This window comes from Oncorhynchus gorbuscha, linkage group LG01, assembly GCF_021184085.1.
Source record: "Oncorhynchus gorbuscha isolate QuinsamMale2020 ecotype Even-year linkage group LG01, OgorEven_v1.0, whole genome shotgun sequence".
NCBI classification, from domain to species: domain Eukaryota; kingdom Metazoa; phylum Chordata; class Actinopteri; order Salmoniformes; family Salmonidae; genus Oncorhynchus; species Oncorhynchus gorbuscha.
In genome coordinates this window covers 86,933,533-86,947,571 of record NC_060173.1, presented here as the reverse complement: position 1 = coordinate 86,947,571, position 14,039 = coordinate 86,933,533, and the positions used below count along the sequence as shown (strand labels likewise).

At 44.2% G+C, this 14,039-nt stretch overlaps 3 protein-coding genes across 12 annotated transcripts in view; 1 reads left to right on the top strand and 2 right to left on the bottom strand.

Annotated features, from left to right (window-relative positions):
* LOC124044683 (phospholipid-transporting ATPase IH-like) overlaps positions 1–14,039 on the bottom strand; it is a 266,289-nt gene that overhangs the window by 119,450 nt on the left and 132,800 nt on the right. The window lies entirely within an intron of this gene.
* ftcdnl1 (formiminotransferase cyclodeaminase N-terminal like 1) lies at positions 12–12,499 on the top strand. Of its 4 annotated transcripts, none has more exons than XM_046364148.1 (6): positions 12–131; positions 8,018–8,136; positions 8,282–8,377; positions 8,681–8,836; positions 11,083–11,271; positions 11,550–12,499. In XM_046364148.1, exons 1-6 carry the CDS (start codon positions 76–78, stop codon positions 11,987–11,989), a joined length of 1,056 nt encoding a protein of 351 aa, XP_046220104.1. In that variant the 5' UTR covers positions 12–75; the 3' UTR covers positions 11,990–12,499. The 4 variants fall into 4 exon arrangements, with proteins under 4 accessions (XP_046220104.1, XP_046220105.1, XP_046220107.1 ...); XM_046364149.1 differs by lacking the exon at positions 12–131 and adding an exon at positions 6,850–6,980; XM_046364151.1 differs by lacking the exon at positions 12–131 and adding an exon at positions 6,935–6,958.
* lg01h2orf69 (linkage group 01 C2orf69 homolog) lies at positions 1,737–6,455 on the bottom strand. Of its 2 annotated transcripts, XM_046364153.1 has the most exons (4): positions 6,277–6,455; positions 5,848–6,146; positions 4,733–4,962; positions 1,737–3,481 (listed from the first exon to the last, which is right to left on the bottom strand). In XM_046364153.1, exons 2-4 carry the CDS (start codon positions 6,139–6,141, stop codon positions 3,004–3,006), a joined length of 1,002 nt encoding a protein of 333 aa, XP_046220109.1. In that variant the 5' UTR covers positions 6,142–6,146; positions 6,277–6,455; the 3' UTR covers positions 1,737–3,003. The 2 variants fall into 2 exon arrangements, with proteins under 2 accessions (XP_046220109.1, XP_046220108.1); XM_046364152.1 differs by having other exon boundaries at positions 5,848–6,454.

Here is a 14,039-nt window from a genome sequence, read left to right as displayed (position 1 = left end):
TGCGAAGACCACAAGAAACATTTGTGGACAACATCTGCAGAGAATGGTCTTTAAACAGAGAAACTACCGGCGGCCATGAACAACAGAACTAGGGCATGCCATCATCTGGGGCATTGTGCTTCCAAAAGCAAGTAAGAAATGATCTCCATTGTTCTGCCATCTACTGATGAGGAAACTTTGCCTCCTAGTGCTGATGGTCATGTGTCCCATGTTTAAAAATATATATATATATATAGGAAAAAAAAGCTAAATCATCTTAAAGTAATATCAAAACAAATAAGGAGTTGATTGCAGTTGATTTGGCAATGACATTGACACACATGCCCCTATCACCCCCATTGACTTTCAGGATGAGGAACCATCTTAACATCAAGTTGTAAAATCCTGAACTTCCCCTCTAAGCTCCACTTAAAACGTATCCATTGTGGATGCACAAGTTGTAAGGACTTAGCTAGTACAGGTGTTTAATGACCGTATGTTAACTTATCAATTACGACATCGATTATAAAGTATGTGGACACCTTCAAATTAGTGGATTTGGCTATTTCAGCCACACATTGCTGACAGGTGTGTAACATCGACAAACATTGGCAGTATAATGGCCTTACTGAAGAGCTCAATGACGTTCAACGTGACATAGTATACCACCTTTTTAACAAGTTAGTTTGTCAAATTTCTGCCCTGCTAGAGCTGCCCCGGTCAACTAAGTGCTGGTATTGTGAAGTGAAAACATCTAGAAGCAACAGCAGCTCAGCCACGAAGTGGTAGGCCACACATGCTCACAGAACGGGACTGCCGAGTGCTGAAGTGTGTAAAAAAAAAAGTATGTCCTCATATGCAACTCCCACTCTTGAGATCCAACTGCCACTAGAAGCAACGTCAGCACAATAACTGTTTGTAGGGAGCTTCCTGAAATGTGTTTCCATGGCCGAGCAGCCGAACACAAGCCTAAAATCACCATGTGCAATGCCAAGCTTCGGCTGGAGTGGTGTAAAGCTCAATGCTCTTGATTTGACTCTGGAGCAGTGGAAACGCATTCTCTGGCAGGATGAATCACGCTTAACCATCTGGCAATACAACGGACAAATCTGGGTTTCGCGGATGCCAGGAGAACGCTATCTGCCGCAATGCATAGAGTCAGCTGTAATTTTTGGTGGAGGAGGAATAATGGTCATGGTTCAGGCTAGGCCCCTTAGTTCCAGTGAAGGGAAATCTTAATGCTACATACAATTACATTCTAGACAATTTTGTGGCAACAGTTTGGGGAAGGCCCTTTACTGTTTCAGCATGACAATTCCCCCCCCCCCATGCACAAAGATGTCCATGCAGAAGTGGTTTGTCGAGATCGGTGTGGAAGAACTTGACTGACCTGAATTGGAACGCCGACTGCAAGCCCAACATCAGTGCCCGACCTCACTAATGCTCTTGTGGCTGAATGGAAGCAAGTCCCGGCAGCACTGTTCCAACATCTAGTGGAAAGCCTTCCCAGAAGAGTGGAGGCTGCTTTGGCAGCAAAGGGTGACCAACTCCATATTAATGCCCATGATTTTGGAATGAGTGGTTCGACTAGCAGGTGTCAACATACTTTTGGTCATGTAGTGTACCTTAAAATGCATTTTGCATCATGATTGCTGTGCCAGACATGCATGCAGCTAGGTATAATCAACCATTTTCAAATATAAAAAGTGTTTATGACTGAAATAACCACTATACACACACACATTCCAACAGCATTGTATCTTTTTAAGAGTTGTTCATTTATTTCTAAATGGGCAAATCATACAACAGCAGCTATGGAATAGCATGTCTTAAACAAAAACAGCATTTCAAAATGGAATGGCTATGAAGTAGAAAAGTACATTAATTGCATTTCAGTAGCCATTGAACCAATCACCAGAAATCCAGCATGGTAGGTAATGCAAAAGCAGCTCTATAAGCTTACCAAGAGATATCACTCTAGTCTATTAGAATACAGTATGAATGCTCAAATGAATGCTCCAACTCAAAGTCCATCACTGAACATAAATCAAATTTACAAGACAGGACCCAAGCAACATCAGGAAATGTAGTTGTTCCACACAAACACCACCAAGTGTTCCTTGATGAAACAGAGGCCCACTCCAAGTCACCACAGTATTTCACTTGACATCAAGACAATGTTCAATGGAAGGAGCTGCTGCACTTGAGGAATAGTCAACTGTTGCCCCCGAAATATTGCAAGAAAAGAAACTTTACTCAACCACATTGGATCAAAGCTACTTTTTAGATTACAATCAATGTGTTGTATTTCACAAAAAGGCAAAGGTTACAATCAAGGTTAGATAATCTGACAATTAACAGATCTGGCCCTTGATCTTAAGACATGCTCCGGGAACTTTGGCGACTAGTAAGTACAGCATTTTTTAAAACCTTCCGCTATGGGCTGGATGTTAAAGTGTAGTTCATACATGCATAATCTATGAGCAGAATTACTGTACTACCTAAATTAAACATGAAATCCCGAGTTAGAAAGTGACTTTACTGGAGGTTGTGCGGTGCCATTTACCCAATTTTTTTCATTAAAGGTTTGATTTTGTGCTACATACTCTTTAAAAGGTGCATTATGTCAAATGTTCACATGCAAATAGCCCTTATTCGGTACAATATGCAAACTTTGTCTATGGTAAAGGCCTATCTAGTAGAAGTAAGGAAATACATTCCTTGGAGAAATGACTGAGGGGTGTCTAGATAAGGGCAATGCATTCCAATTGGAATCTGCATGCTTGGATTTTAAAGTAAATTATATTTGAGCCCTAAGATCATGAAATATGAAGGCTTGGAAGATAGGGATAGTGATAGATACCTTTCATGCAGAAGTCAAGAACCAAGAGGGATGAATGAGACCCAACTAGCTTTAGCCCCTTGCATTAAAACAGAAATGTGCAAATCGAATCAAGCTTTGCCAGTATTTTTTTTTTTTTTAAACTTTGCATGCCAATAGACAATCAGGAATGAACAAACGCCTCAGAAATCCTGGATGATCCGGAAGTGGTTCTCGATGGATGCGGGCTCATCCTCAAAGTGCATCTTCTGGCTGAGTCGGGCCCCTAGATCCCCAAGTTTCTTGACAAAGCGCCCATGCTCTCGGCCCACCCAGGCTCGCATGGGGTCACGCACCTCGTACGGTGTCACGTGGGCGTGGACCGCAACCCCGCTGGCCGCCAGTTCCCTCAGCGCCCGCTTGTCAGTCACCCAGGTCTCGCTGCCTCCCGGGTGGCCACCATCCAGCCAGTACATGTCTGAAAGGCACTCCACAAATGGCCCCAGCTCCGGGTCAGCCCGTGCCCTCGCCAGCTCGTACACCATCTGGTTGAGCACCACACAGCCTTTGCTGAAGCCCACCATGGCCAAGGAGAAACCCGGGGCGACTGTGTCGCCACCCCTTTGAAGCGGGAGGGGGTTGGGCAAGCCAGCGCGCTCCATGCCATTGCTCAGCAGTGCCCTACAAATCAGTTATAATTGAGTCATTTGGCAGATTATCTAAAGCAATTTACAGTAAGTTAAGACAACTGCATCAAAAATAAGTGCATTCAGACCCCTTGACCTTTTCCCACACTTAAAATCCATTTAAGATTTTTTTTAAACAATCCTCAATCTACACACTATACCCCATAATGACAAAGTAAAAGCAGGTTTAGAAATGTTTGTTAATTTATGTAAAAACATCTTTCCCTCAATCCTGACTAGTCTCCCAGTCCCTGCTGCTGAAAAACATCCCCACAGTATGCTGCTGCCACCATGCTTCACCGTAGGGATAATGCCAGGTTTCCTACAGATGTGACGCTTGGCATTCAGGCCAAAGAGTTGAATCTAGGTTTCATCAGACCAGAGAATCTTGTTTCTCATGGTCTGAGAGTCTTTATGTGCCTTTTGGCAAACTCCAAGCGGGCTGTCACGTGCCTTTTCACTGAGGAGTGCCTTTTTACTGAAGAGTGGCTTCTGTCTGGTGGAGTGCTGCAGAGATGGTTGTCCTTCTGGAAGGTTCTCCCATCCTCACAGTGGATCTCTGTCAGAGTGACCATCGGGTTCTTGGTCACCTTCCTGATCAAGGCCCTTCTCCCCCGATTGCTCAGTTTGGTCGGGTGGCCAGCTTTAGGAAGAGTCTTGGTGGTTCAACATTTCTTCCATTTAAGAATGGAGGCCACTGTGTTCTTGGGGACCTTCAATGCTGCAGCATTTTTTTGCTATCTTTCCCCAGACCTGTGCCTCGACACAATCCAGTCTCGGAGCTCTACGGACAATTCCTTTTGACGTCATGGCTTGGTTTTTGCTTTGATGTCAACTTGGGGACCTTATAGACAGGTGTGTGCCTCTCCAAATCATATCCAATCAATTGAATTTAGCACCGGTGGACTCCAATCAAGTTGATGAAACAGCTCAAGGATGATCAATAGAAACAGGATGCACCTGAGGCCAATTTTGAGTCTCATAGTAAAGGGTCTGAATACTTAGGTAAATAAGGTATTTTTAAAAATCATACAAGTTCGCAAAAATGTCTAAACCTGTTTCCGCTTTGTCATTATGGGGTACAGTGTGTAGATTGAGGAAAAATAAATCAATTTTAGAATAAGGCTGTAATGTAACAAAATGTGGAAAAAGTCAAGGGGTCTGAACATTTAACGAATGCACTCTAGGTAGTGAGAGTTTTAGTGACAAACACAGTGCTAGAACAAAACATTATGAGATGGGATACCTCAGGTGGCGAAATGCTCCGTAGTCAGGTGAGTGCTCGGGCGCTCCAAACAGGTTGCTCTCCACAAAGTTGTGATAGCAGCTGAACTTGTGCAGGTACATGCGGGAGGCTCGGATCACCCACACGTGGCGGTCAGGGAAGCGGCGACCCAGGGTGAGGGCGACGTTCTCCAGGCTCCAGGATAGCCACTGCGCCCCCTCTGGCTGGAGCGACATCTCCTGCTGGAAATTCTAGGGATGAGAGATGGACAGAGGAACAGTGGTGTACAAGATAGACGGGGAGGAGTGAGTTGGGTGGAGGCGGAGAGAAGTGGGGAAAAGGAGAGGGGGTCAGTGAAAATAGACAGATGGGGGTGAGGGTGGGGAGATGGACAGAAGGGAAGGGGTCGAAGAGGGAGAAAGAAAGATGGGGCGAGTCACCTGGCTTAAAGAAGCTTAAGAAGGGTTCATGTTTTTGTGCATCATGGCAACGAAATAACAACCGGATCAATTGGGAGATAAGACCCATTCTGCAGTGTCCTGCAGTTCGCCTAACAATGACCATCAACTAATAATAGGCTACCCCTTCCGCCAAGTCTCAAGTCTAACCTCATGTCTTTGGTCCTTGGGTGAAAGACCAAACTTACTAAACTAGTTTTTAAACTATCCTCCTCCCAATGGAGTTTAACACATCAGGTGAAAGAGTGGTCCCTAATGTGATCATGGTGTGGGGTTGCATACAATGAACACATTCATTGACAATTGCTGAGCATCCCACTCGCAACAACCGGGGAATACTAACATTCCCTCGGGAATACTAAGACACCCTTGGAATCATAACATTTTAGTAGGCTAGCCTGTTGGAACTCTTGGAATGGATGTTATTATTTGTGGGCAGGAGTATGTGAATTAGACACTCCACTTGAAATGTAAACAACCACAGCTGTAACCAATTTAGCTAACAGGATTATAGGCTGGCTATGCAACGGCCTTTCACCCTTATGCTTGGCATCAATTGGCATACGTGTATAATGTTACCAACCTGCATAATGTCATGACAAATGGCTGAGATGTTCATTTGATGGCGAAATAAGTGATATTAAAATGTACCTGCCTGACAAAACCCACACCTCTCACCTGTATGTCTCCAGGGAAAAACACAACATGTGCACTGCGACCTTCGGTGTCTGAACCGCACCGTCCCTGTGAATCCGAAGTAACGTTACTGAGTAGAAGCAAGTCATTGACTCTGTCGGGTTGGCATCCCGGAATGTCGACCAGTCTCCGCAGTCGCGGCGGGCTCCCAGGGCGTGTTTCCTGGACTCCAGGCAGACAATGCTCTGGAGGCTCGAATGGCGATGAACCTGCTGCAGCGCTCATTGCTTTGGCTGCACAATGAAAGCCCGTTGCAACTCCACGAGCGGTTATCATGGGGGCTAAAATCGGATTAATGTAGTTTAGACGCAAATGCATGGCCAGTTAATGTACAGCATCCGAGGCAGACATACGACAATGAACGTGCAAAACGATGCAACATCGACAACATAGTCATAAACAACTTTCTACCTTATGTCGTTGTAGTTCCTCCTCAACATCGTTGTTTATCCTGGACGTTGATAATTTTGTCAACCTGGGTGACGCTAAAGCGAGTACTGTTGTTGTCTTTGCATTTTGGTCCTCTACGTGTCGCTGTTTGCCAAGGACGTGAGCACGGGAACCAGCCCTCATCCGTTTCCTGTAAGCAAAATACGAATTGCGCATGATCACAGCAAAGACCGTACAATATAAAGATGGGCAGAAACTGCTTCTCCAATAGAAAACCCCGATCACGCTTGTAGTAGGCGAAGTCATGATGTCTTTTGCTTGCTAAACTCATGCGCTGAAATACGTCATCGGTTCTAACTGTCGTCTCGCGCCAAACTGCGCATGTGCACACTGTGAAATCAAAGGCAGACCTTCAAAAAGTTGTTTTGGATGAAAACGTGTCAGTTGGTCACTTTTATGAGGTTGGCTCTAGGTTGTGACTCTAGGTTGTGCTTTTAGATTTTGAGAAAATTGACAACTAAGGAAGAATTTGTCACTTCTCTAAATTACCCTGGCCTGTTTTGCATGCCGAAAGTCTCGCGATGTTGTCTCTCGATTTATAAACTCAATGGTTGAAGTTTGAATTTACCACTGAGTTACTAAACCCAGAGGTGCAACATCGCGAGAGGCTTCCGGGAACGCTTGAGAAGCAGACCAGGCCGGGGTTTGAGAAGTCAATTCCAGAAGTGACTAATTATCCCTTAGTTGTTAATTTTCACAAAATCTAAAGGCACAACCTAGATTCTAGCCAATGTTTTAAGTAATTGAACATCGTATTACGCTGACCTCGTGAAAGTAACAAACTGCCACGTTTTCATTTACATAAAAAAAATATTTTGTATCGAAGTTGTGCCTTTGATTTGACAGCCTGCACCAGCGGAATATAGCGCGACAGTTAGCCCAGATGATGTGTTTCTGCGTATGCTTTTAGTTTAGCCGACGTTGCCATTACAGCGTTTACAAGTGTGATGAGGTTTTTATATGGTTTCCACATCTCTCGTGCGGGCCTGATAAATAGCCATAATGTAATACTTGCGTTCTCATAACCTCGTGACGACCGATTTCTATTGGAGAGGCAGTTTCTGAATCACAGATTATGCAATTGTATACATTTTTCGCCTTACAGTAGACACTTGATTGACTGTGTGTTGTCATTTTTCGTGGTTATTAGAACGTAAGTATTACATTATGGCTACATATCAGGCCCGCACGAGAGATGTTTAAGCATGTCATGTTTTATATGTTAATGATTTGCTTGCGTTCTCGTCTTGTGTAACTGTATTGGCCATGTTTGGATTTTTATCATTTTGGTTGATGACAACATTCAAAATTACAAGTGGGATATTGCTTTGACACAGATGCATTTGTAATTTTTCTATAAAAAAAATGTATTCCATGTTTATGTTTGATATGTTGTTTATGTTATGATGGCGAGATATCACATACTTTTCGATCAACCAAGCTGCAGTTTGCCACATAATGTTGTAGACATATTGACATTTTTGGGATGAAAATGTTATCATTCTCCATGAAGTTGTATTTAAATGGAGTAAAACAGATCATCCCAAAATGAGAACTTTTCAAGCATCAGAATATAGTAGAGAGACCCAAGGAAATACAGTACAGTTGTCAAATAACTGGTGTTTAGCTACAATTTGTATCTGGTGAAATAGACCACTGCAAAATCAGCCTACCTAAAGTTCAGTGACATGGGTTCCTTCAGGGGGATGGCTCATAGTGCCATAGGCCAGCGTCTGGTCGCCTGCCTCCTCAATGTCTCAGAAGCCCGCAGGAAGGAATTGGTGGAAACAGTGGCCAGGGCAGCTGTATTTGACAGTAATGGTGAGTTACCCCTGTAAAATGTTTCATTGTTCACTGCATAAACAGTAGTAACATAGTGATAGGAGTGAAAAATAGTTATGATTTAACAGAATATGATGGTTTCTCATGGATTTATGCATCTTTCCGATTGTATGCATCTTTTCAGGCGGACGGCGAGAAGGGACAACAGTGCTCAACATCTTTAATGATCAAGACTACAACCGGTCTGTCATCACCATCGTGGCCAGTATTGACTGCATTAGTGAGTATCTGTCCTTTTATTGGGGAAAAACAACAACTACACTCAGGAACATTTCCTACAGGCTTTGTTCAGGATCCCAATGTTACAATAAATATGACAAGTACTAAGCAAAGGTCTTCATTATCCTCCGACAATCTTTTACTCTTATGAGGGGCAGTGGTATAGTAACCCTTGAACACGGCTGCCTAAACATTTTTCAAGCAGACCAGGAATTAAGCACCCTAATTTAACCAATAACTGAACCGTGATTTCACTTGTGTCATTCCAATAATAGAAGGCGTTGTCAATGTGTTTCTGTTGCAGAGGAGGCAGTGCTGTCTGCGTGTGAGCAGGCCTGTCGACTGATTGACATGAGTGCCTATGCAGGCGGCCACCCAACGATGGGCGCTGTGGACCTGGTGCCCCTCTACCCTCTGGGAGAGGAGGTGGGACTGGGGGACTGTGCCAAGGAAGCTAGAGGTGTGTGTGTGGTGTGCCTGCATGTATGTGTCTACACTTTAAAGCTTTGACCCCCTTTTTCTCTCTTCTCAGTTCATCATGTTGTATGCTGTATACGTGTGAATTGTGAGGCGACTACTGCAGTGGTGTATGTACAGTGTCTTCAGAAAGTATTCATACCCCTTGACCTATTCCACATTTTGTTGTTACAGCCTGAATTCAAAATTGATTAGTTTTTTTCTCTCACCTATTTACACACAATACCCGATTCACTAATTTGTTTGTAAACAGTTAACAATCTAATTGGCTACCACATGTTCCTGTCAAACTTTCAACAGAGTAGCTAGCAAGCAACAAGATATGCCAAATAACTCAGATTTCACCATTCAGACACAAATCACATTTCCAGGAATCAGATTTGTTTCTGCATTTTTGGCTGTTCAGCTTTCAGGAAAAGGATCCGAATCGGATATGCACACATTTCACTTCAAACTGCCAATGTGAACAAGGCTTATGAGTTTTCCACATCTGGATTGTGCAACATTTGCCCATTATTATTTTCAAAATTCTTGATGCCATTTTCAGGTCTTGCCATAGATTTTCAAGTTAATTTATTTTTTATTATTTTTTTGTTCTTTTTTAAACGTTTTTTTCTCCCACTTTCATGGTATCCAATTGGTACAGTATAAGTCGGAAGTTTACACACACCTTAGCCAAATACATTTAAACTCAGTTGTTCACAATTCCTGACATTTAATCCTAGTAAAAATTCCCTGTCTTAGGTCAGTTAGGATCACCACTTTATTTTAAGATTGTGAAATGTCAGAATAATAGTAGAGAGAATTATTATTTTCAGCTTTTATTTCTTCCATCCCATTCCCAGTGGGTCAGAAGTTTTACGTAAACTCAATTAGTATTTTGTACCATTGCCTAACAATTCATTAACTTGGGTCAAATGTTTCGGGTAGCCTTCCACAAGCTTCCCACAATAAGTTGGGTGAATTTTGTCCCATTCCTTGTCACAGAGCTGGTGTAACTGAGTCAGGTTTGTAGGCCTCCTTGCTCGCTCACGCTTTTTCAGTTCTGCCTACAAATGTTCTATAGGATTGAGGTCAGGGCTTTGTGATGGCCACTCCAATACCTTGACTTTGTTGTCCTTAAGCCATTTTGTCACAACTTTGGCAGTATGCTTGGGGTTATTGTCCGTTTGGAAGACCCATTTGCGACCAAGCTTTAACTTCCTGACTGATATCTTGAGATGTTGCTTCAATATATACACATAATTTTCCTCCATCATGAAGCCATCTATTTTGTGAAATGCCCCAGTCCCTCCTGCAGCAAAGCACCCCCACAACATGATGCTGCCACCCCCGTTCTTCAAGATTGAGATGGTGTTCTTCAGCTTGCAAGCCTCCCCTTTTTCCTCCGAACATAACGATGGTCATTATGGCCATACAGTTCTATTTTTGTTTCATCAGACCAGAGGACATTTCTCCAAAAAGTACAATCTTTGTCCCCATATGCAGTTGCAAACCGATATAGGACTCGTTTCACTGTGGATATAGATACTTTTGTACCTGTTTCCTCCAGCATCTTCACAAGGTCCTTTGCTGTTGTTGTGGGATTGATTTGCACTTTTTGCACCAAAGTACGTTAATCTCTAGGAGACTGAACACGTCTCCTTCCTTAGCGGTATGATGGCTGCGTGGTTCCATGGTGTTTATACTTGCGTACTATTGTTTGTACAGATGAACGTGATACATTCAGGCATTTGGCAATTGCTGCCTAGGATGAACCAGATTGTGGAGGTCTACAATTTTTTTTCTGAGTTCTTGGCTGATTTCTTTTGATTTTGCCATGATGTCAAGCAAAGAGGCCCTGAGTTTGTAGGTAGGCCTTGAAATACATCCACAGGTACACCTCCAATTGGGTCAAATGTTGTCAATTAGCTTTAGAAGCTTCTGACAGGCTATGACACCATTTCTAGAATTTCCCAAGCTGTTTAAAGGCAAAGTCAACTTCTGATCAACTGAAATTGTGATATAGTGAATTATAAGTAAAATAATCTGTTTGTAAACCATTTTTTTGAAAAATGACTTGTGTCGTCATGCACAATGTAGATGTCCTAACCGACTTGCCAAAACTATAGTTTGTTAACAAGAAATTTGTGAAGTGGTTGAAAAATGAGTTTTAATGACTCCAACCTAAGTGTATGTAAACTTCCGACTTCAACTGTATGTGTTAACCCATCCTCTCACCCTGTCCAGCGGTGGCTGCTGGGCTGACTGAACGGGTCAGTGGCACCAGTGCTTTCTTCTTTGGTTGGGCAGACTCACCCCAGCACCGAGGCCTGGCGCAGAGACGCAAGGAGATGGGCTGGTTCAGGAAGAATCCGGACACAGGAGCCAGCCGACCAGACGTGGGGCCCCTGCCACAGAAACGATATGGCCTCACAGGTTAGCACTCGCTTAGGGCTTGGCAGTTGGTGGATGTCCTGTTTACGCAAATACTGAGAGGTGATTTTTAAAACATAGGGTTAGGCTAGATTTGCATGTTTCATTCTGAGGACAGGCCCTCAGTGCCCCCACATTACACTCTCATGAAATATAGCACAGAGAGAGCGTACCCAGTAACCACTAATTGGGCACATTTGAAAATAACCGTATCTCTACCTTTTTATTCGCACTGTCTTGTGAATTTTTGTCTGACCTTTGATCCCACCTTTGCCATGCAGGCATCGGAGCTAGTCCCTACGTCATGAACTGCAATGTCACCATCGACACCCAGGACCTGGCTCTGGGGCGCAGCATCGCCATGTCGATTAGGGAGTCTACTCCTGGGGGAATACCGGGTGTGCAAGTGCTGGCCCTGCCACACGAGGGTGCCGTGGAGATAGCCTGCAATGTGGAGAGCATGAAGGGGAACCCTCCTAGCCAGGTTGGGGAGAGGGGCGAGCCGTGGCCCACCTTCAGTATTGGTGGGCAGCCATACTGCCACGCCCCAGCATCTCTTATCACAGCCAGGGTGGCAGAGCTGGCAGGACGGCAGGGGGTGGCCACTAAGGGCACGGCGCTGGTGGGGTTCACGCCCTATGAGTGCAGAGGCCTGGCAGAGAAAGCTTTGTCATTGGGCATCGCTGAGTTCTGGAAAGAACTGCGCAGGTTACACATGTAACCTTCCAAACTTTACTACAAAACCTCAACGTTTTGTATTATTCAGGTTGATTGAACGAATAATGTAAAAGGACATGCAAGCTGTTATCGGCAAGGTTTAAAGCATATGAATTGCACAAATGCACGACTATTACGCAACAGTTTTGAATCTGTGGGCTCTGGATTTGATGTAGCACATTTGAACAAGGATATTGTACAGAGAATCTCATTTAGTGTGGTGATCATGGTTGGAAACTTCAACGCCATAGACCTTAACTGTGATCATCTTAAAATAAGTACTCATCAAGACACAAAGGGACAAATTACCAATTTAGAGTTGAGGTCATACTTTTTTGTAAATCATTTAACAATGTCATTGGGATACTAACACAATTCATTTTGTTAAGCGTGCATATCTCAAGTCAGAGTAACACTGAAAGTGCTGCAAAATGTTGCAATTTATTGTTCTATTAACAGGTTAATCCTTCTTTATTTGACTTTAAAGAATAAACATGACTTTACTATAACTTTACTATTTTCATATTATTGTTTATAATTCTACCAAAAAATATATATTATCATGAAATATATTAAAGGTGCGTTCTTTAACATTCTCATGTTCAAAACTCTAAAACTACCATTAAGATTGGACTCAATGAGAGTAAAAAAAAGCAACTGTGTATCCAGACCAAAGTGTGTACACACCTCATGTTGTAAGACGTGGTCTAGCGTCAGCCAGGAAAGTTCTGGCCACCTTCAGACAAACAAACGTGCACACTGTTTGGCATGGTAAGAGTTCTTCGCCGGGACGTGTCAAAACGCATAGACATTTGTTTGCTCTGTCTTCAGGACAATACAGTGCCACTGCCTCAATCCTTATCCCAGTCTGCTGTTCCCACATGCGTCAAGAGGGCCAATATTGTTCCTGTTCCCAAGAAAGCTACGGTAACTGAGCTAAACGACTACCGCCCCGTAGCACTCACTTCCGTCATCATCAAGTGCTTTGAGAGACTAGTCAAGGACCATATCACCTCCACCCTACCTGACATCCTAGACCCACTCCAATTTGCTTACCGCCCCAATAGGTCCACAGACGAAGCAAACGCAACCACACTGCACACTGCCCTAACCCATCTGGACAAGAGGAATACCTATGTGAGAATGCTGTTCATCGACTACAGCTCAGCATTTAACACCATAGTACCCTCCAAACTCGTCATCAAGCTTGAGACACCGCCCTGTGCCACTGGGTACTAGACTTCTTGCCGGGCCGCCCCCAGGTGGTGAGGGTAGGTAACAACATCTCCACCCCGCTGATCCTCAACACTGGGTCCCCATAAGGGTGCGTTCTGAGCCCTCTCCTGTACTCCCTGTTCACCCACGACTGCGTGGCCATGCACACCTCCAACTCAATCATCAAGTTTGTGGACGACACTACAGTGGTAGGTTTGATTACCAACAACGACAAGACGGCCTACAGGGAGGATGTGAGGGCCCTCGGAGTGTGGTGTCAGGAAAATAACCTCACACTCAACGTCAACAAGACAAAGGAGATAATTGTGGACTTCAGGAAACAGCAGAGGGAGTACCCCCCTATCCACATCGACGGGACAGTATTGGAGAGGGTAGTAAGTTTTAAGTTCCTCGGCATACACATCACGGACAAACTGAATTGGTCCACCCACACAGACAGCGTTGTGAAGAAGGCGCAGCAGCGCCTCTTCAACCTCAGGAGGCTGAAGAAATTTGGCTTGTCACCAAAAGCACTCACAAACTTCTACTGATGCACAATCGAGAGCATCCTGTCGGGCAGTATCACTGCCTGGTACGGCAACTGCTCCGCCCACAACCGTAAGGCTCTCCAGAGGGTAGTGAGGTCTGCACAACGCATCACCGGGGGCAAACTACCTGCCCTCCAGGACACCTACACCACCCGACGTCACAGGAAGGCCATAAAGATCATCAAGGACAACAACCACCCGAGCCACTGCCTGTTCACCCCGCTATCATCCAGAAGGCGAGGTCAGTACAGGTGCATCAAAGCAGGGACCGAGAGACTGAAAAACAGCTTC